Source organism: Tarenaya hassleriana, unplaced genomic scaffold (genome assembly GCF_000463585.1).
Source record: "Tarenaya hassleriana unplaced genomic scaffold, ASM46358v1 Cleome10, whole genome shotgun sequence".
Taxonomy (NCBI): Eukaryota; Viridiplantae; Streptophyta; class Magnoliopsida; order Brassicales; family Cleomaceae; genus Tarenaya; species Tarenaya hassleriana.
In genome coordinates, this window is record NW_010960188.1 from 1,439,333 (window position 1) to 1,460,330 (window position 20,998).

The 20,998-nt window shown below is 41.2% G+C and overlaps 6 protein-coding genes across 7 annotated transcripts; all 6 read left to right on the forward strand.

Annotated features, from left to right (window-relative positions):
* Positions 1–6: 6 nt before the first annotated feature.
* Positions 7–8,286, forward strand: LOC104800034 (phosphatidylinositol 4-kinase beta 1-like). Its single transcript, XM_010522743.1, has 16 exons — positions 7–2,164; positions 2,682–2,849; positions 2,950–2,998; positions 3,570–3,702; positions 3,846–4,293; positions 4,544–4,624; positions 4,702–4,821; positions 5,444–5,513; positions 5,651–5,748; positions 5,842–5,946; positions 6,454–6,507; positions 6,696–6,839; positions 6,947–7,000; positions 7,124–7,198; positions 7,457–7,540; positions 7,649–8,286. Exons 1-16 carry the CDS (start codon positions 617–619, stop codon positions 7,748–7,750), a joined length of 3,333 nt encoding a protein of 1,110 aa, XP_010521045.1. The 5' UTR covers positions 7–616; the 3' UTR covers positions 7,751–8,286.
* Positions 8,287–8,978: 692 nt separating this feature from the next.
* Positions 8,979–11,863, forward strand: LOC104800043 (NAC domain-containing protein 82-like). Of its 2 annotated transcripts, none has more exons than XM_010522752.1 (5): positions 8,979–9,084; positions 9,580–10,112; positions 10,210–10,487; positions 10,585–11,022; positions 11,280–11,863. In XM_010522752.1, the coding sequence occupies exons 2-5, from the start codon at positions 9,956–9,958 to the stop codon at positions 11,589–11,591; spliced, it is 1,185 nt and encodes a 394-aa protein (XP_010521054.1). In that variant the 5' UTR covers positions 8,979–9,084; positions 9,580–9,955; the 3' UTR covers positions 11,592–11,863. The 2 variants fall into 2 exon arrangements, with proteins under 2 accessions (XP_010521054.1, XP_010521060.1); XM_010522758.1 differs by having other exon boundaries at positions 8,980–9,084; positions 9,599–10,112.
* Positions 11,864–12,036: 173 nt separating this feature from the next.
* LOC104800058 (glutamate--tRNA ligase, chloroplastic/mitochondrial) lies at positions 12,037–15,451 on the forward strand. Its single transcript, XM_010522765.1, has 13 exons — positions 12,037–12,333; positions 12,418–12,536; positions 12,693–12,814; positions 13,019–13,201; positions 13,360–13,478; positions 13,576–13,624; positions 13,745–13,846; positions 13,965–14,067; positions 14,185–14,248; positions 14,358–14,472; positions 14,611–14,711; positions 14,803–14,959; positions 15,067–15,451. Exons 1-13 carry the CDS (start codon positions 12,095–12,097, stop codon positions 15,301–15,303), a joined length of 1,710 nt encoding a protein of 569 aa, XP_010521067.1. The 5' UTR covers positions 12,037–12,094; the 3' UTR covers positions 15,304–15,451.
* A 154-nt stretch (positions 15,452–15,605) lies between these two features.
* On the forward strand, positions 15,606–16,774 carry LOC104800065 (pentatricopeptide repeat-containing protein At1g62350). Its single transcript, XM_010522776.2, has 2 exons — positions 15,606–16,037; positions 16,131–16,774. The coding sequence occupies exons 1-2, from the start codon at positions 15,684–15,686 to the stop codon at positions 16,533–16,535; spliced, it is 759 nt and encodes a 252-aa protein (XP_010521078.1). The 5' UTR covers positions 15,606–15,683; the 3' UTR covers positions 16,536–16,774.
* A 1,065-nt stretch (positions 16,775–17,839) lies between these two features.
* Positions 17,840–19,488, forward strand: LOC104800074 (probable gamma-secretase subunit PEN-2). Its single transcript, XM_019201030.1, has 2 exons — positions 17,840–18,213; positions 19,141–19,488. Exons 1-2 carry the CDS (start codon positions 17,964–17,966, stop codon positions 19,299–19,301), a joined length of 411 nt encoding a protein of 136 aa, XP_019056575.1. The 5' UTR covers positions 17,840–17,963; the 3' UTR covers positions 19,302–19,488.
* Positions 19,489–20,018: 530 nt separating this feature from the next.
* Positions 20,019–20,953, forward strand: LOC104800083 (photosystem I reaction center subunit N, chloroplastic). The gene is made up of 3 exons (XM_010522798.2): positions 20,019–20,399; positions 20,528–20,653; positions 20,756–20,953. Exons 1-3 carry the CDS (start codon positions 20,094–20,096, stop codon positions 20,843–20,845), a joined length of 522 nt encoding a protein of 173 aa, XP_010521100.1. The 5' UTR covers positions 20,019–20,093; the 3' UTR covers positions 20,846–20,953.
* Positions 20,954–20,998: the final 45 nt, after the last annotated feature.

Genomic DNA, 20,998 nt, shown 5'->3' on the forward strand with positions numbered 1-20,998 from the left:
TTTCCCTCTGTGCCACCTAAAAAGCCGAGGACGACGACCGTAGCCTCGACAACCGCTTCCGGCAGTAGCGACGGCGATTGGTTCCGACCGTTCAATTGTCGCTGTCTGCTCTGATTTCTTCACGCGTAAAAGTCAGAGAGGACGACGAATCAAGTCTTCTTCGCTAAGCTTATCGCAGGATTTTGTCTCTTCTCTCTCTCCTTATTCCCGTGAGATTCGTTTGGCTTCCGGGAAAATTGTTGATCGGCTTCGATTTCCACCTTTTCGATTCAGGAGGAGAGGAGGAATCCGTGTTTTTTCTTGCTCCTTTATTTTGCGATTTTGGTTTACTGGTGAGGGGAAACTGTGGTTCATAGCATTGTGGAGTCGCCATTTCCTCGATTGGACGTTGGAATTTCGAGTTTGAGGCGGTTACAGGTTGGAAATTAGGGTTTTGAGTGAAGGTTTAAGGAGAAAAGGTTTAGTTCTCGGAGGAAGTCTCTGTTAGGTTATTGATCTGGTTTAGATCGGGGCCCGATGAATTGGTGAACAGAATCCTGGATCTGTTTGTTGGCGTCGGATGATTTTAATTTTTGTATGTAGGCTAGGGTTTTCCATTCTCGGTTGATCAGCAACAATGCCAATGGCACGATTTCTCTCGCTGGTCCGAGGAAACTCGGCTGAGTCACCCCGTGAGATCTCCTCGCACAGTAGCCTCATCAGCGAGTCTGGCTCTAATGGGTGGCTTATTCGGTTTTTTGATTCTGCATTCTTCTGTGAGTGGATTGCAGTCAGTTATCTATACAAGCATGAACATGCGGGTGTTCGAGATTACCTATGTAATAGGATGTATACACTTCCCTTATCAGGTATTGAGAGCTATCTGTTCCAGATTTGCTACATGATGGTGCACAAACCAAGCCCATCTCTTGACAAGTTTGTAATAGATATTTGTTCAAAGTCGCTGAAAATAGCTTTGAAAGTGCATTGGTGTTTGTTGGCGGAGCTTGAGGATTCTGATGATAATGAAGGCATCAGCAGGATTCAAGAGAAGTGCCAAACGGCAGCTACCTTGATGGGTGAGTGGTCAACTCTTCTGCGGCCACAGAATGAGACATCTTCAACCCCAGGGAGCAAGAATCAGGTCCTAAATAAAATCTTGTCCTCGAAACAGAAGCTCTTCTCGTTGACATCTTCTCCTCCCACTCAGAAGTCTTTGTCCTTTTCACCTTCACCAGGGAGCAACTTGCAAGATGATGGTAGTCAGTTACCTCCCGATGAAAATAAGCTTTTCAAGAAACTAATCCCAAGTCCTAAAGTTAGAGATGCTTTGTTGTTTAGGAAGTCAGTGGACAAAGACGAGGAAGATAGTGAAAAGGATGGGTTCTTTAAGAGGTTTTTGAGGGACAGTAGAGGTGAGGATGATGAACCAACGACGAACTCGGAGGGTTTCTTCAAACGGATTTTGAAAGACAATAAATCAGAAGATGACGAGGTAACGAATAGTTCTGAGGGATTCTTCAATTGGCGATTGAGTACTAAAAGAGATGATGAGGAATTGACTTCGAGTTCAGAGGGTTTCTTTAAGAGGTTGTTACGGGATAATAAAGCCGAAGAAGAGGACACAGGTGCAAGCTCAGAAAGTTTTTTCAAGAAATTGTTAAAGGAGAACAAAAGTGAGGAAGAGGAGTCGAATGTAACCTCAGAAGGGTTCTTCAAGAAACTATTCCGCGACAGCAAAAATGAGGATGATAAAGTTTCTAAAGCAATGGATGATGAGGAGAAAGATGGTTTTTTAAAGAAATTTTTCAAGGAGAAGTTTGAAGACAAAAGACATGGGAATGACATGAATGAAAAAGATGGAATGGTGAAACGTGATGATAAATCTGCTGAAGATGATGAAAAGGAGGGTTTTTTCAGAAAATTCTTTAAGGAAAAGTTTGAGGACAAAAAAGATACTGGGAATGAAAGCGAAGATGAGGAATCTTCAGATTTCTCGCTATTTAAAAGATTGTTCCGTATACACCCAGAAGACACCAAAACTTTATCAGAAAATGAAATTAACAATAATGGCAACTTGGGTGAAAGCAGTCCTGGGACAGAAAATTTTTTCCGCAAATTGTTCAAAGATCGTGATCGGTCTGTCGAAGATTCTGAACTCTTTGGTTCAAAGAAGCATAAGCAGGTTAGTCATCAGTTGATTTGTTCCTTTATTCCTCCACAATTTTGATAATATAAGTTTCTTTTGTACCACTCTGACATCTGCTTTTCTTTCTAATCTGTCTTCAAAGTAAACACAGGAATTTTTTTAGGTTGTAATGATAAATTACTGGTTTCCTTGATATAACTGAAAATTGATCCATTGGTCCCATAATTAGACCGCATAACATTTGTGCTTGCTGTGGTCGGTAGTTTTCCCTTTGGACATATAATGGTGAAAGATAATAAAAAAACAGTCATACAGGCGGTAGCTTGGTTTAAAAACAAAAAACAGTCCTACCACTGTGGTAGGTACTGCCAATAGTCATGTCATATGTCTGACCCGTGTGAACTTTAGTTGACTCTAATTTATGGGCTGAGATAGAGAACTTGTTCAACTTTGGTTGATTATTTATCTACGTCTGCCATTCTTTACTGTCACATGTTCTTTATTCTGCTCGTGCTCATCTTTCTTATCCTAATGATCGGGTTCACCTAAACAGCTGAATAATACTCCATCTGCTAAGCCTCCATTGCCAAACAGTACGGCAGCACAGTTCAGGAAAGGCAGTTACCATGAGTCTTTGGAGTTTGTGCAAGCATTATGTGAAACGTCATATGGTTTGGTAGACATCTTTCCTATTGAAGATAGGAAAATTGCTCTTCGTGAGGTGGTCCCTGCTTCCTTGCCTTTTCATATATGGGATTGCATTTCAGGTGCTAATATTCACCTTATATTTTCTGATTTTATGTTTGTCTTGTCTGGTTTAGTCCCTTGCAGAGATCAATTCCCATGTAGCAGAGGCTGAAACTACTGGAGGTATTTTCTAGAATTATCTTTTACTCGAGGAGTTACTTATTTGGAGGTTGAATTTACTTGTTTACACATATATGAGAGAATGAGAACCACATATATAATGAGCTAGTGTACATTCTGTGTGGTACCTTTTTAGCACGTTCTGTGATGCACTGATCTAAATTATTTCCTTAACATCTCTTGATCAGGTAACAAATCCTTTGAATCATAATTTTCTTTTACTGGCATTTATATGACGTGCCTGAGATTTTGCTCATCTGTCACCTTTGTTTTTCCTTGCATATCATATTCTTCTTCTCTGTTGTGTGGGAAGGTCTATTTATGTCCACTTCTGCTATTTCTATTTATTGCTTATTTTTTGTTTCTCTTGTAGAATCTAGATAGGATTTTTTGGACTTATATTTTTTTGAGTCACATGATCAAATCATCAGGTCTAATCCTTTTAGGAATTATCTTTGGGCTTGTGTTGGATGCATTTTCTGATACTTGTTTTTAACTCTCTGCGTATGTTAGCTCTGCTGTGATATATGGTTTTAATTTCAAATGGTGATATTTTATAAAATAACATTTTCAGGAATCTGTTTTCCAATGGGGAAAGGGGTATATCGCGTTCTTCATATTCCTGAAGATGAAGCTGTTCTTTTGAATTCTAGGGAAAAAGCACCTTATCTGATATGTGCTGAAGTTTTGAAAGCAGAAGCACCCAGGTAATTTTTGCAATGCTAAAACATAAGCAAAATATATTGATTCTATTCCTGTTATACAGGTCATTTTATTGCACTAAGTCATAAAATCTTCGTGATAGCATTCCTCAAATGTTCTTATTATCTTCTTGAATTTGTTCTACCAGCACTAGAGATGCACCTAACCCCCAAAAGCTTTCTAAAGGCGGGATTCCATTGGCAAATGGTGACGCATTTCTTCAGAAGCCCCCTTCATGGGCTTATCCACTATGGACTGCTCAGGAGGTTTACCGCAACAGTGCAGATCGAATGTCACCATCTACTGCTCAAGCAATTGATCAAGCAATGACTCATAAGTCAGATGTGAAGGTGAAACTTGTGAATGTAAGTCTGTCGGTGGAGAAGCATTCTTCAGTTCCTGAAATAGTGAGTGATTCACTTGCTGAGGGTGTGGCTGAGGCCACCAGGGCAGGCCGGGGTGGTGATCTTGAGTGGGTAAGGGTGGTGCTGACAGCTGATCCGGGGCTCGGAATGGAAGATATTGCTGATCCCGTAAGGCCCCGTCGAAAGGAACATCGTCGTGTACCAAGTACTATTGCCATAGAGGAAGTAAGGGTGAGTGTTTCCTTGGAGGTAGTTTGTAAGAAATAAGAATTTTATTGCTTGTTCAGTAAAAGTTTTATTTGCTTTATTGTGGCGCCTTGGGTTGATGAAAGGAACAAAAGTCAGGTTTGATACTAGCCAGAACCCGTGCTTCTATGGCCCATGCGTTCTATTTTCCTTGTAAAATACATAACTGTTTATTACCATCTTTAATTTCTGCCATTAGTTTCTCATTTTCCCTTGTATTGACTTCCTTATGCAGGCTGCTGCTGCAAAGGGAGAGGCACCTCCAGGTCTTCCTCTGAAAGGGGCTGGCCAGGATTCATCAGATGCACAACCAAGGGTGAATACATGTTCTATATTCCTTTTACTGTTTTTTTTCCCCAAATCTTACATTTTCTTTTGGTTATTGTTCACTAGGCCAATGGTGGGATGCTGAAGGCTGGTGATGCCTTAGCAGGTGAGCTTTGGGAGGTAAAGAAGGAGAGGATCCGTAAAGCCTCAATATATGGCAAACTACCGAGTTGGGACTTGCGTTCTGTAAGTGCTGATTAAAGCTATTCCCTCTAGTTATTTGCTGCCGTTGCACTGTCCACTATATTCCTCTTCTGGTTGTCTTTAATCTCCTGAAACTAGATTTTTGGTGGATTGATCATAAAGCCTTGAAAGATGCACTAATTAGATTGGAGATATATGATCTTCTGGACTTGTGTGCTTTGTCAATGGTTTAAGGAGATTAAACTAGATGGATAATTGGCATGGCCAAGCTAGCAAATCCACTGGGGTTGTCAGGAAACCATATTATTTAGTGGAAGTTGGGAAGGAATAGTTGGTATTTTGGAGGGAAGCCGAAAATAATTTACTTTATAAAACTGTTGTTCCTCACTTCTTAGCTGAACAGTTCTGTAGGAACCTTTTGAATTTCGAAGGGGACACCCTTCTGGTAAACATGGCAGTGTTTGTTATTCCTCACTTCTCTTGATATCATTCTAGCTGTTTAAATGTATCTCTTGGGTAGAGATATAGGAGGTTTATATATATTTTTCACTGGTTCGGGGGTTCTTCTGCATTGTTTTACCCATACCCATTCTCTAGATGGTATTCATTTCTCCCTCTAGTTTTGTATTAGCTTTAGAACCCGTGTTTTCTATTTGTCTTGCAGATCATTGTCAAGAGTGGTGATGACTGCCGGCAGGAACATCTTGCTGTGCAACTCATTTCTCACTTTTATGGTGAGTGAGAATTCCGTTATTGTGTATGTTAATTTTGTATTTCTTTTGATGTAGTTCCTTTACTATTTATTCTGTTCTGTTAGTGCTGTCAGACGAGCATATTCTCATCTAGGGTAAATATCTTGTGTATCCACTAGACATCTTCCAGGAAGCTGGTCTACCACTCTGGTTACGTCCTTATGAAGTTTTGGTTACTTCTTCATATACTGCTCTCATAGAAACAATTCCAGATACGGTAATAGTGCAAACCATGTCCCTTGAATTGCAGTATGACCCCCAATTTGGACTGGGAAAAAGCATGTAAAAGTATCATTTGTGTCACCTGCAGGCTTCTATTCATTCTATCAAAAGTAGATACCCCAACATCACAAGCTTACGTGATTTCTTTGCTGTGAAGTACAAAGAAAACTCTCCGAGTTTTAAGCTTGCCCAGGTAATGTGTGCACCTGTAGGAACATGTTTCAGTTAAACTAGCATGTTGGTTGTTTTGTTTCAGGAATACTGTTTCCTTTGTTGAACTTCATCTTCAAGATGTTATAGTTAAATTGGAGGAGATGTGGAAACCACATAAGATGCAGCCTGTTTTTGCGTATTAAATGATCCTGTTTTCGGTTTTCATATTATTTTATCTGGTGCTGTATGGTTATTGAGAAGAAAAACCTTGGGTAGATGTGACTTATACTCGTTTTTGATAAGCAAGTTTGACTTCTGATAGCAGAACTCTCATTAACAGTTAGATAAACGATATGACAGAAATAAAAAAAAAGTGGCTTTATGTTTAAAATTTTATGGCTTATTCACACATCCATTAAAAAATCCTTATTGTAGCAACTTGTGCTGGTCTTTACTTTGTTCTTTATTTTTGCCTATTGCAAACAACATTATAGGATAAGTCCTATATGTGGTACATATGAAATCTTAAGAATCTGTCCTGTTGCAGAGGAATTTTGTTGAGAGTATGGCTGGGTATTCCTTGGTCTGTTACCTTCTGCAGGTAAATGTTCTTATAAGCTATTTTCTGAGTACATTGTGTATTCGTCTATGTTGGGATTGAAATCTTTAAAACTGCAATAGGACTCTATAAGTTTGACATGCTCTGACATTGTCCATGAATTTCATAAATGACCGCATTAGATTGTGCTGTGGAAAATGTCTGTGGTTTATTGTTTTTTTTTTGGTTAGGTGAAAGATCGTCATAATGGAAATCTTCTGTTGGATGAAGACGGTCACATTATACACATTGATTTTGGCTTTATGCTTTCAAATTCACCTGGTGGTGTGAACTTTGAGAGTGCACCATTCAAGTTAACCCGTGAACTTCTTGAGGTAAGACATAAGTTGAATCCTCGTCTCTTCAAAGGGCTGTTTGATTTTATTACTACCTTTGAAAGTTAAGGTCTAGCGTTATGCTTAAAAATATTTGTGACATCTAGGTCATGGATTCTGATGCTGAGGGGCTTCCAAGCGAGTTCTTTGATTATTTCAAGGTATCAATGATACTGTTTCTTTCTGTTTGTTCCCTTGCACCTTCTGCACCAAATTTTAACTCATTTACATCTCATTTTCTCTGTGGCTGTGATTTAATTCCCATTAATCATGAATTACTGTAGGTGCTATGCATTCAAGGATTCCTAACATGTAGAAAGCATGCAGAACGCATTATTCTTCTTGTTGAAATGCTACAGGTATCATGATCTCCGCCTTTTCATTGTTCTTTTGCTTAATGGGGCTTTCTGGCTTGAAGTGCCAAGGATTTTAGGTTGTGTTACTGTTAATTCTGGAAGCGTGACATCTCTAGGATTCAGTCAAAGATGCCCAATTACAGGATATATCTAATCCCACAGGCATTAACCACACAATTTAAGTTCGAGAATGGGTGACGAATATGGTAATTAGCATCTTTTACTGGATTGATTAATTTTTTTGTTTGGTGTTTGAATCAGGACTCAGGGTTCCCTTGCTTTAAAGGCGGTCCTCGCACCATTCAGAACCTAAGAAAACGGTTTCATCTAAGTTTAACAGAAGAGGTAAATTCTATTTCCTGGATTCTCAAATTGATGCCTCACTTTCACAATCCACAAATCGGGAATTACATGTGAATGCTAATCGTATTTTACGAATTGTGTGATGGGCAGCAATGCGTTTCTTTGGTGCTCTCTCTCATCAGTAGCAGCTTAGATGCTTGGCGAACTCGCCAGTACGATTACTACCAAAGGGTCTTGAATGGAATACTGTGAGAGAGAGGGATTTCAAGTAACATAAACAACCGAGTAAGAATGGTACCTCGAACATTGATACGCTGTCATGAAATGGAGAAGCCATGTCGGGTCTATGTGCTCCATCTTCATTTTGTGTGAGGAATTCTTTTCGTCGTTGTAAGCATTGGAATCCATGACGGATTCTGAGTTTCCCCCCGAGTTTCGAGTGACTGGGGAAGCAACCCTAATATTTTGGGGGGAACAAAGAAATGATTCACACGGAAAAGGAGAGGTAATGGTATGTGTTACAAAAAAAGAGGCACATACTAAAACGGACACTTTTGTACAGAATTGAGTTTTTGTTTTTGCTTTGGGCAGAGGTTTGATTGTTGTTGCAGAAGCCACAAGTTTGATTGCAGCGGACAAAAGGGTATGTTATGTTTTGTCTCCACTCATACCAAAAAAACAAAAAGGTTGATGTGAAAAACATGAGGAGATGTGATACTGATAGTGTATAATGTTGTATTGTTTATCGTTTTTGTCGAAATCCGATTCTCTTTTACAAGTTTTATCAATCACATTTTCTCTGTTATTATTCGGCAAAGTAGTACTATACTTGATTACTTTCTTCTTCTTCTGGTTCGATTAATTTGAATTACAAAAAATTATATGCAAACTCTAGTAATCAAACCTAATTTGGTATATGGTGCAAAATTCAAGCCATGGAATAGAAACACTTTTTTTAAAAAAATAAAAAAGAAAAGAAATCAAACCCTTGTTGGTGTCAATTTGTGGAAAGAGAAATTGAATGCTGAAAACACGATGACTTGAAAAAAAATGGTATCCGTGAAGTCATTGGACGAATGAGAAGCGAAGGCTTTGAGTTCCATTTTATAAAATAATGGACCACCACCAGTCAACTTACTTAACAGTATAGGTTTCCCTTTTAAAATTTATTATTTCCTATAATATTCATTTTTATTTAATTTGTAAATTTCAAATGTGCATACGAAAATGCTTCCCCCATATTCGACCGTCTAAAATTTGATCCCAATTCCATAATAATTACATCATAAACCATCAGTTATAATTTGTGAAAATAAAATTGATTTTAGATTCTAAGAAAATAATATCAGAAATTGAAATTTATTTCTAAAGAAAAAAGATTAATTGCTTTTTCGGCCGTCAAAACAAAAATGCCATTTTATTCCACACGAGGCCCCACTTATTTCTCTCCGTCTATATAACTCGTGGACTCGGCACTGCTGTTCACTCTCTGGCTTCTCTTTCACGCCACTCCCCCCTTCCTCTCTCGCTCGCTCGCACCTCCGCCGCGCCGCCCACCGTTCTCCGGCAGCTTTCTCTCTCTCCGGGTACGAGTTATGTTTACTGTTTCTTCCCTTTCTACGCTCTGATCTCGATTGCTCGCTGGTTCTCGTCATCCATTTTCGTTTCTATTTGTGGGTATCTCTGATTTCACTTTCTGGGTGTTATCGGCTCGGGGATTGATTTGATCGTTTCTCTCGAGTTGAATCGATTTTTTTTTTACGCAGTTCGTGACGAAAAGATCTGATCTTTTTTAGGGTTTTGCGCGAAATCTTTGATGCTTCAATGTGTAGAAGAGCTGGAATTTTAGGGTTTTGTACGGTTGTCATGTAGTTCGATGAACCCGTTTTCTGTTTCTGATTTCTATTGGTTTTGGTGTTTCTCGCTTTACTCGTTCATTGATGTTTGTTGCTAAAAATTATGAGGATTGGCAAGATTTTGTCCCAATGAGTGGGTAATTCATCTGCTGTACATTTTGGTACGTAGTTGGTCGTGTAGTTCAAAAATTTCCTTTCTTTTTTTGTTTCGATGTCCTAAAACAGGCTTTCCATTGCACACCAGATGTCTGTTGATCTGTGCAAGACGAATCCATCTTTTCTTTGGTGCGAGTGCGGTTTTATGAGCAGGGGGAGGCTGTGGTGCTTTCAGACAATCTTGTTCAGGCACTGGACTTGACAGTTTAACTGTTGAGTTTTTCCCTTCTTTTTTTCTTCTTCTCGTCGTTTAGTAAGGTTTCTTGTTGGATTCTCCAAAATTTTCTCTGTTTGTTTCTGTTAACAACTTAAAAGACAGATTGCTTGTCTGGTGCTTTTTTTGCCAATTTGAAGAAAAAGCACCAGGCACCGAACATAAATTTTCACTTATTGGTAAAGGAGGCTTTCTAGGAGAGTACACGTTCTTCCCTTTTGGGGTCTTCCAATGGTGAAGACTCACTTAGCTCCTGGATTTCGGTTTCATCCTACTGACGTTGAACTGGTGAAGTACTACCTAAAGAGGAAAGTGATGGGGAAAAAGCTCCTGGTTGAAGCCATAGCAGAAATTGATATTTACAAGTTTGAACCTTCAGATTTACCAGGTATTTATGAAAGATCTCCGATGCTGCTTGTTTCTTGTTTCATGCTTTTGGGTGTCTTTCGTTATTCTCTAATTTAACTGTACTTTGATCTTTGCAGATAAATCTTGTCTAAGGACTGGAGATCTTAAGTGGTACTTCTTCTGCCCTAGAGAAAGGAAATATGGCAATGGGGTTAGAATGAACCGTGCTACTGAATATGGTTACTGGAAGATGACAGGAAAGGATAGAGCTGTTCTTTGCAATAATGAAGTTGTGGGAAAGATAAAAACTCTGGTGTATCACTGCGGCAAGTCACCTCGAGGTGAGCGGACTGATTGGGTTATGCATGAATACAGGCTTGAAGACAAGGGACTGGCTCAGAAGGATGTTGTTCAGGTAATGCTTTCATGTTAACGGAAATGCTTCTATGTTTGGTAGTATAAGAATTCTATTCTATCCCGTTTGCTCATTTAATATAAGTTTTCCACTGCAGGATTCTTACGTGCTATGTGTGCTCTTCAAGAAAGATGGTCCTGGGCCAAGAAATGGAGCTCAGTATGGGGCTCCATTTAAGGAAGAGGAATGGAGTGATGGGGAAGAGAACACTGAAAATGTTGCGGCTTTGCCTTCTACCGAAAGTCCCATATATCTGCCTGGGATGAACAGAGAAACCAGTCTGGTCGCTACAACCTCACAGGCTCCCAAGGATTTTTGTGGTGGAAGGGTGTCAGAGTCATGCGTCTCTGATGTGATAGCAACTGCCAACATGTCTCTGCCTCTGAATTATGCAGATAACACTCCTCTTCTTGATCCCAATAGCATACCGACTTTGGAAGAGGCCACTCAGATACCTGGTGATGATATATACTCAATGCTGGATTACTTTGTTGATGATGAGAGTTTCGGGTTTGGTGGATATTCCCAAAACGAGGTAGGTATCATTATAGTTCATGATTGGCATATTCTAGTAGTATATCATATCATGTTCTTGTGTCTTGTAGTGATACCATTAAGGGGTTATGGTACGTTCTGTACGGTTTACTTCCATTCATCTCACTTTACATGTGAAAGATTCAAACTTCTCAGTTCATTATTATAGAAGGGTTTCTCGTAGGTTTTCATTTGGGTTAGAAACCTGAACATGTATATGGTTGTGCTGAATGACAGCTTCTTATGTGGGATTTGCAGGCAGGACATGAGGAGCCTGGAGTTTGTAGAGATGGGGAACTTCCTCTTTGCTCGGCAGCAGACGACATTTTCAGTGGACAACCTGCCCCGAGGGACTTGGCCCCAGGCTATAATGAGAATACACCATTCTTCTTGGAGTTGGAGGATCTGACCGAGCCGTTGACTTTTCCTGGCAACACAGATAGCATTCATCTGATTCAGGACCGGTTCGGATTCTCTGCGGACGATCCCTCCTCTTGCTTTGTTCCGACACAGCCACAGCCACAGCTACAGCCGAGTCAACCGTTATCTGGCGACTTGAAGGAACTCTGAGATGAACCAAAACAGAAACAATCTGGAGTTGTGACTGTTTCTGCCCTCTCTCTGGTTGCTCATCTGATCAAAAGCCAGAAAATTTTACAGACAACCATGAAGGAATTACAAATTTACAACTTGGAAGTAGTCGAACACATCTTGTATGTGTTCTTTCTACGCGATCCCTTTGTTGTCTTGAAGAATTTCTATGTTTTGTATCTTTTAGAAATAATTCCGTCACTGTCAAAACGGATTCAATCTATGCATGTTTCTCAAAGTTGCTTCGTTTCCGTTCTTTTGGGGATGATGATCTTGGTCAACGGCTGGAAGAAAAAGTCAACCTTTGAAATCTAGTATAAGCGCAAACATAATATGGGGGTGGAATGTATAAAAAGTAAAAAGTTTGGGGCTTCTTTGTAAGCTTTGGCTTTGCTTAGAGTTTTACCCGAGAAGCGGCTTGTTAGTCAAGAGTACGGCGTCTCCGATAGGCTTTATCCTTTGAAATCGCTATTCGCTGCAACATGGCGAGCGTCGCCGTCGGGACGCCGTGGCTTAGGGTTAGGTCTCTGCCGGAGATTGCGCCTTCCTTTTTCCGGCGTCAGTCTTCTTCCATCTTCTACTGCTCCCGGCGAAAATTCGCGGTGGTTGCATGTTCCGGCAACAGTGATGCGCCTGTTAGAGTGCGTTTCGCGCCTTCTCCGACAGGGAATCTCCATGTCGGAGGAGCCAGGACTGCTCTCTTCAACTACTTGTTCGCCAGGTTCGTGATCGGGCTTCTTCGAATTGTCGTCTTCCCGTGAAGGGCAAGGAGAAATAAAATTGTTTTACACTGACGACTTTGCAGGTCGAAAGGAGGGAAATTTGTGTTGCGGATCGAGGACACGGATTTGGAGAGATCAACACGTGAATCTGAGGCAGCTGTGCTTCAGGATCTTGCCTGGCTTGGTCTTGACTGGGATGAAGGTTACTTATTTCGCAGATTATTTATACGATTCTTAGCTCCCCTACGGTGTCTTCGCTTCAATCTGTCTCATGTCACATTTTCTTAAGTACTTGCTGCTATAGTTTTGTCACGCACGATGTCAGATGGGTAATCAATTATATGTGCTTGAATTTCAGGCCCTGGTGTAGGTGGAGATTATGGTCCATATCGGCAGTCCGAAAGGAATTCTCTTTATAAACAACATGCTGAGAAGCTTTTGGAGTCAGGTCATGTCTATCGTTGCTTTTGTTCCAATGAGGTATTGGACTTCATCTTTGAACTATATGTTTGTTTCAATTTTCGGACTTAGGTTGCTGAACTTTCCTAGTCATCTGTTTAGGTGCTTCATTTATGTCTTTTGTGCAGTGGCTATTCCATTAGATGAGACACTGTTTTGTTCATCCCTTTTCGTGGGAGTTCTGGTCACTGTTGTCGATTTTAATCTATTTAAACTCTTTAATAGGAACTTGAGAAGATGAAGGAGATTGCAAAGCTGAAACAGCTGCCTCCAGAGTATAGTGGGAAATGGGCAACTGCTACTGATGACGAAATACATAAGGAGCTGGAGAAGGGTACTCCTTACACATATCGGTTCCGCGTGCCAAAGGAAGGTTCTTTGAAAATTAATGACCTCATTCGTGGCGAAGTATGTTCTACGACTTTTCCCTGTTCTCTATGATCATGATTTTCGGAATTCGAAAATGTACTCATGCTGTCAAGCAATCTCTCTGCAAGTGCAAGTCATAAAGCTAATAACCAGGTTTAAGGCTCCAGTTATTAACCTTGTTTGATAGTGTCGTGAAGGTATGCTGGAACTTGGATACACTTGGAGATTTTGTGGTAATGAGGAGCAATGGCCAGCCTGTTTACAACTTTTGTGTTACAGTAGATGATGCTACCATGGCCATTTCACATGTTATAAGGTGACTCCAAAATCCTTTTTTTTTGCATACTGCATAATGGGCATGGTATAATGGTCTCAAATATGATCTACATTGTATCTTTTCGCTTGCATCTCAGGGCTGAAGAACACCTACCTAATACTTTGAGACAGGCGTTAATATACAAGGTAAGCATCATCTTCCCATGGCTATAATTGACTATTTCTTTGATTGCTTCGTGAGGTCCTGAGATCCTTAGGATGAAATGAAAAATTTAAGTTCATGCTGACAGCATCACCCAATGGCAGGCTCTTGGGTTTCCGATGCCCCAATTTGCACATGTTTCATTAATTCTTGCTCCAGACAGAAGTAAACTCTCCAAGCGACATGGGGCAACCTCTGTAGGTCAGGTGTGTATGGTTGTAGTCTCTCTCTCTCTCTCTCTTTTTTTTAACTCAACTGCTGGTTCGTCACGTGATTCCATTGGTTGTACTATTTCTTTTTTATGTTCCTGTTCTTGGAAAATAGTACAAGGAGATGGGATATCTTCCCCAGGCAATGGTCAATTATTTGGCTCTTTTAGGTTGGGGTGATGGCACTGAAAATGAGTTTTTCACACTTGAGGAACTTGGTAGGTCTTTACTGCCAACGATATGCTTTTATTTCCATTTTTATCGTCCTCTAGTGTTTGATGTCTGCAACTGAGCTTTGCTAATTTCTTTCTTGGATATTCCTGTGTAATTTGTAGTTCAAAAATTCTCGATTGAGCGTGTCAACAAAAGTGGTGCTGTTTTTGATTCTACTAAGCTAAGGTGATGACGGAGTTTGTTTAGCTAGCCCAGTTTTGTGTGTTTATTTCACTTTATTTTCTTATCTGTTTTCTAATAATTCTGTCCATGTCGGTTGTCTACCATCTCGAAGATGGATGAATGGTCAGCATCTGAGGGCACTACCGTTTGAAAAGTTGAAAAAACTTATTGGTGACCGATGGAAATACGCTGGTATCCTCACAGAATCGGACGGCCCTTTTGTAGATGTAAGATTCATCATCAAATTTACCTTCTCTTTGGGGTGCAAATATAAACGATGCACTTTCTAAAACTTTAAGGAATCTGATCAGAAACCTGTTTTTTGAGATGCTAATGGAGTTTTGGGCTTTGTTGTTGAAGGACAGGAAGCTCTCCAACTTCTGAAAGATGGAATTGATTTGGTGACAGATTCAGACAAAGCACTTTCGAATTTGCTTTCGTATCCTCTGCATGCCACATTGGCTAGGTAAGGAGGAGTTTACATACATGTTGTAGGTTTGTTTCTGCTGTTTTTTTCCTTCTTTCAAACATCCGAGTTTTGCTATTACTTGATGCAGTCCTGAGGCTAAAGCCGTCGTGGAAGACAAGCTTCATGAAGTTTCAGCCAGCCTCGTGGCTGCTTACGATAGTGGTGAGATCCCTAACGCTCTAGCGGAAGGTCCTGGAGGTTGGCAGAAATGGGTCAAAGCCTTTGGCAAATCGCTCAAACGCAAAGTTAAGTTTCGTTTTGAAACGAGATAAAAGCCTACATCTATTTCTGCAACATATTCCAAGTTTACAAATGTTATTCATACTTCGATCTCTCCGGCTGTGGTGGACAGGGAAAAGGGCTTTTCATGCCACTTCGAGTGTTGTTAACTGGAAAACTCCACGGACCCGAGATGGGTTCGAGCATCGTCCTGCTTCACAAAGCTGGAACTTGCGGAATCGTGGCTCCTGACACTGGTTTTGTGCCAATGGATGAGCGGTTTAAGATACTGCGGGAATTTGACTGGGAAGCTCTGAACAATGGCGGCGAGGCAATGCCTCTCCAGTCTACGGCCGCTGTATCGACCTGAAAGAAACTCGTAGTTGTTTATATTGCCGGCGGCAAAAAAAACTGCAGAAAATGATTCCAAGTGTCCATGCACTTGCTCTGAGACAAATTGCGGGAAGAGTTGGCAGAGTTTTAGTAACTGAGACATTATTTATCTGTTGTTTTTGTTTTGTTGGCATTACTGTTTTGGGATGATTTTGTGTACAATAGGTCATTGTTTTTTCTAATGTTGTTTTTGAAAAAATAATGGGAATTGATTTCGGAATTTAAAGCTTGACTCTTCCTTGTCCTCAACCGGTTTTCTTATCCTCTGGTTTGTGATTGTTGTTAACCGGTTCGAAATGTCCTTAACCAGCATTTTCGGTGCTTATTTTGTTTTTTTCGCCCCGCTCATATTAGACGATGGCATCGACAATGGAGGGAATCGGTTTGCGCAGTCATCTGTTTTCTGGCGTCGGCGAAATCCTCCGTCTTCCATGGAGGGTTCATGGTTTTACCGGAGGAACTGGCGGTGTGAAATCCATGACGGTGACGATGAGGGATCGGAGCAAGAACAGGAAGCCATTGCAGAGAGGTAGGAACCTCAGCATCGAAGCGATTCAGGCGGTGCAGGCACTGAAGCGAGCCAAGTCTCCCCCTCCGTCGCCGGAGCTTGAGCGCGTGATGGATTCCAAGTTCCGGCGGCTCCTGAAATTCGATATGGTCGCCGTTCTCCGGGAACTTCTCCGCCAGAACGAAACCTGTCTCGCTCTCAAGGTTAGGGTTTCACTCATTCCATCGCGTTCTGATCTGTCTCCTCGTGAAATTAGAAATCGTAATCAGTTTTTGTTATGCTTATGTCGAAACCAGGTATTCGAAGAGATTCAGAAGGAGCACTGGTACAAGCCTCAGGTGAGGTTGTACTCCGACATGATAGCTGTAATGGCGGCAAACGGATTGCTGGAAAAGGTTGGATATTTATACTCGAGAATAAAAGCAGAGAAGGGTTTGGAGGCTGTGATCGAAGGTTTCGATTCTCTGTTGGAGATTTTTCTGAATCATAAGCAGTTTGATCTTGCCATGGACTGCTACGCCTTTATGCAATCCATAGGAATTGAGCCAGAAAGATCGTCGTTTAGGATTCTGGTAAAAGGGCTTGAATCTAATGGCGAAATGGGCTATTCAGCTGTGGTAAGGCAAGACGCTTATAGGTATTATGGTGATTCATTGGAGTTTCTCGAGCAGGCCGGGGAAGAAGTCTCTGCAATCTGTTGATCGAATATGCAAAAAAAAAAAAAAGACAGAGATTTGCTGTTTCTGTCTGAACGGAGCATCTGATTTCATCAGACTTGAATCTCTCCGTAGTTGTAAGAATTCATCAATCTTGAATCTCTGCGTTCTGAGTGTCAATGGTAGAACCCTTTTCGGATTGGTTTCACTGTCGAATCAGCAAACTGTTCCTGGGAAATATACGAGATGTGTGTGTGTGTATATATATACGCATGTCTTTGCAACTCTATATTCCAAGATTACCGAATTTAAGACGATAAAGCCAACGTCTTTGTTGTCTGAATCTTGATGTCGAAAAGTTTTCCTGTAAGAAATGATTTTGATTTGTACGGAGGAAACGACGTCGTTTATGATGGAAGGCCGTTCTTCTTGATATACGACGTCGTTCAAGTGCGGCGTCATTCCAGAGAATCCCCTCATTCGACAAACGTCGACGATTACGGAATGGAAGCTTCGCGGAGCGATGGGCCCAACCCGAGCCAGAACCAGTCGTCGTCCTCACCGATAATGTCGTAATCAGTTTTTGTTATGCTTATGTCGAAACCAGGTATTCGAAGAGATTCAGAAGGAGTACTGGTACAAGCTTCAGGTGAGGTTGTACTCCGACATGATAGCTGTAATGGCGGCAAACAGATTGCTGGAAAAGGTTGGATATTTATACTCGAGAATGAAAGCAGAGAAGGGTTTGGAGGCTGTGATCGAAGGTTTCGATTCTCTGTTGGAGATTCTTCCGAATCATAAGCAGTTTGATCTTGCCATGGACTGCTACGCCTTTATGCAATCCATAGGAATTGAGCCAGAAAGATCGTCGTTTAGGATTCTGGTAAAAGGGCTTGAATCTAATGGCGAAATGGGCTATTCAGCTGTGGTAAGGCAAGACGCTTATAGGTATTATGGTGATTCATTGGAGTTTCTCGAGCAGGCCGGGGAAGAAGTCTCTGCAATCTGTTGATCGAATATGCAAAAAAAAAAAAAGACAGAGATTTGTTGTTTCTGTCTGAACGGAGCATCTGATTTCATCAGACTTGAATCTCTCCGTGGTTGTAAAAATTCATCAATCTTGAATCTCTGCGCTCTGAGCGTCACTGGTAGAGCACTTTCCAGATTGGTTTCAGTGTCAAATCAGCAAACTGTTCCTGGGAAATATACGATATGTGTGTACGCATATATATATATATATATCCATGCCTTTGCAACTCTATAATCCAAGATTACCGAATTTAAGACGATAAAGCCAACTTCTTTGTAGTCTAAATCTTGATGTCGAAAAGTTGTCCTGTAAGGAAGATAGTTGAATTTGTACGGAGGAAACGACGTCCTTTACGATGGGAGGTTCTTCTTCATATACGACGTCGTTCAAGTGCGGCGTCATTCCAGAGATCCCCTCATTCGACAAACGTCCACGATTACGGAATGGAAGCTTCGCGGAGCGATGGGCCCAACCCGAGCCAGAACCAGTCGTCGTCTTCACCGATAATGTCGTTGGGGCCGGTGTGGCCGACGATCGACGGTCCCTTGGGTTTGACGGAGGAAGCGTCAGTGGATTACGCTCGTCGTTTCTATAGATTCGGCTTCGCTCTCTTGCCTTGGCTCTGGGCCGTCAATTGCTTCTATTTCTGGCCTGTTCTCCGTCACTCGCGATCTTTCCCTCGCATCCGCCATTGTAAGTCGCCATGTCGAACTCATCTCCATGAAAATTTTCCATTTTTGATCTTTCTAGTCCAAAATTCTAGGTTTTTGGGAGATTGAGTTCTTACGAAACCCGTAACATCGTGCTGTTCCTCTGTACCATGTCGATTGTTGAGTGTGTGTGTGTGTTTGATAGCCGTCGTCTATGTGGGTACTTGCTTCACGTGTTGTACCCGAGCCAGAATTCCTGGTTTGCTATTTTATCACTCGTCAAGAATCCATAGAAACCCCTCAGTATGTGGTGGAAGCAAATTATGGGGAAACCACTTTGAATGTGGCGGTTTCTTGGCTCTATCAGGCTTGTGGATGTATCCTTTCTGAGAGGCAATCCTGTATTTGGAAGGTTTGAATGGCGCTACATACCCAAGAACACTGCTTTTTTCCTAATTGATTTGAAGCATTTCTTCTGAACTTATTCATGGAGAAGGTGAAAGCTTTTGATTGTGGATACATGCCAAGAGGAGGTCTGATGACGTATTATTTAGTTTTAGTGGCTGTAGGAGTTACTTGCTAGAAACTTTAGTTCAATCCTATCTTTTGACTCGAGAAATAAATGGGGAAACAAATAGACTGTATGGCCATTATGTCCGATAAGTCAGTGGCTTATGATCTTGTTTGACGATCGGTGCTGCTCTGTGGTTGTATCATGTAGCTTAATCAGAGCTATTACTCGACGTTTGGCTGGTTTTCTCATCTTCTCCATAAAGATAACCAGTTATCTTGATGTGCTGATGTAAATTCGGCAAGGGGATTGAAGGAATATTTGTTGTGTTCTCTGGTTTACTCGATTTCTTTAGTTATGAGTTAAGATTATTGGAGTTTTTCTAATCTCCCTCATTTGAGCTATCACATTTGTGATTTCTTCACTCTTACACACCTTTGAATTCTTCCCTTGCTGTAGATGTTGTCGGGTCAGCTATCGGATTCACAGTCTTTTCGGCTCTTCTTTCTGCATGGGCTTTGACGTTTGCCATTGGTGGAGAACAACTCTTTGGCCCCGTTTGGGATAAGCTGGTTATGTACAATGTCGCTGACCGGCTAGGCCTCTCTGGCTTGGCTTAGCATTGTTCACTGATCTTCTCTCCTGTTCATCTTTACCGTAGAAGAAACAGGAAATCTTACTATGTTTCCCTCCCTCCAGATTAATCTCTGTCTTTGCTACTAAGGTTGTTAATGAAGTTGTCGACCCTGTTGTGTAGTCTCTTACTTTCAATTGTCTTAGCAAAAGCCTCGGTAGTTTCATTCTGTTTACCTAAAGGGCTTTGATTGGCTGGTTCATACACGTAGGAATCGAGAATTTTACAGTTTCTGGTTCAACATTTCTCAAGTTAACATTATTCAAGGTTTTGGTCTTCTGGAGACCAAATCTGGATTAGAAAAGCAGGAAAGGTGCAATCTTTATAGGTGTATTTTGAAGGGTTTGTAGAAGAAGACATTGGGCGTGTTGCATATGATGAGATGTAAGAGCAGGGCACAAACCAAATTTGTAGAAAAGGCAGGAAAGGTGTAGTCTTTATGGGTGTATTTTGAAGGGTTTGTAGAAGAAGACGACCAGAGTTTTTTTTTTTTTTTTTTGGGGGGGGGGGGGGGTGTTCCAAGAGAGTGGGGTCTAAAGGGAAGACGACCACTAACAATTTGAGCATCTGAAATTAAAAACAATGTAATATTGGAGTTTGAAAGTTTACCAATAGGAGTGAGGAAATCTCACCTTATCCACACTCCGACCACAATCCTTTAATCACATTCAATCCACATCATCATCGCCTCCTCCCCCTTCTCCCGCATACTATAATCTAAATCATCATCATCCTCTCTCTCTAACAAAGACCCATCCCCTGGAAAACTCCATAGCTAATGGCGACCATGAATTCGAGCGTGTTGGCGTGCAGCTACGCCATCTCAGGCGCCGCTTCTGCGGAGCTGAACCAGAAGGTGGGTTTGGTGTCGTCTTCGTCAGCTGGGTTCGGACAGAGGAAGCCGATGATGCCTGTGATCAGAGCTCAAAGATCTGATGATGTCGTCGTCGATGGTGGCTCTAACGGAAGAAGAGCTGCCGTGGTACTATTGGCCACAACGCTCTTCTCCACCGCCATGGCTGCTAACTCTTCTGCCAACGCTGGCGTCATCGACGAGTACCTCGAAAGGAGCAAGGCTAACAAGGTTAGGTTTTCACGATAGATGATCTTATGTGAAATTGATGTAAGAATTAGAAGCCGTTTCTTGTCGTTTTTCTGTGATTACACGGAAGAATAAGATGGCGTTTTTGGATTTGGATGATGATGATGTAGGAACTGAATGACAAGAAGAGGTTGGCGACAAGTGGAGCAAACTTTGCAAGAGCTTTCACTGTGCAGTTTGGAACCTGCAAATTCCCAGAAAACTTCACCGGCTGCCAAGATCTTGCCAAGCAAAAGGTTCCGTTCGTTTTCTTTTCTTCTTTCGTTCTTTCTCGGGAAAATTCTTGAACTCGGAGATGGATAATGTCATTCGTTTGTTTTCTTGGTTTCGATCTGCAGAAAGTTCCATTCATTTCCGACGATTTGGATGTGGAATGTGAAGGGAAGGACAAGTACAAGTGCGGTTCCAATGTTTTCTGGAAATGGTGAGAGATGTAATGACACAAGAGTCTCAAAAACTCTTTCATAATTATGCGTCCAATGTGTAATTTATCTGTTCATCAATTTAAAATGTGTCTCCGCAGTTTTTCTTCTCTACCATCCGTTTCTTGTGGATGAAGTAACTCAAAGCTTGAAAAAAAA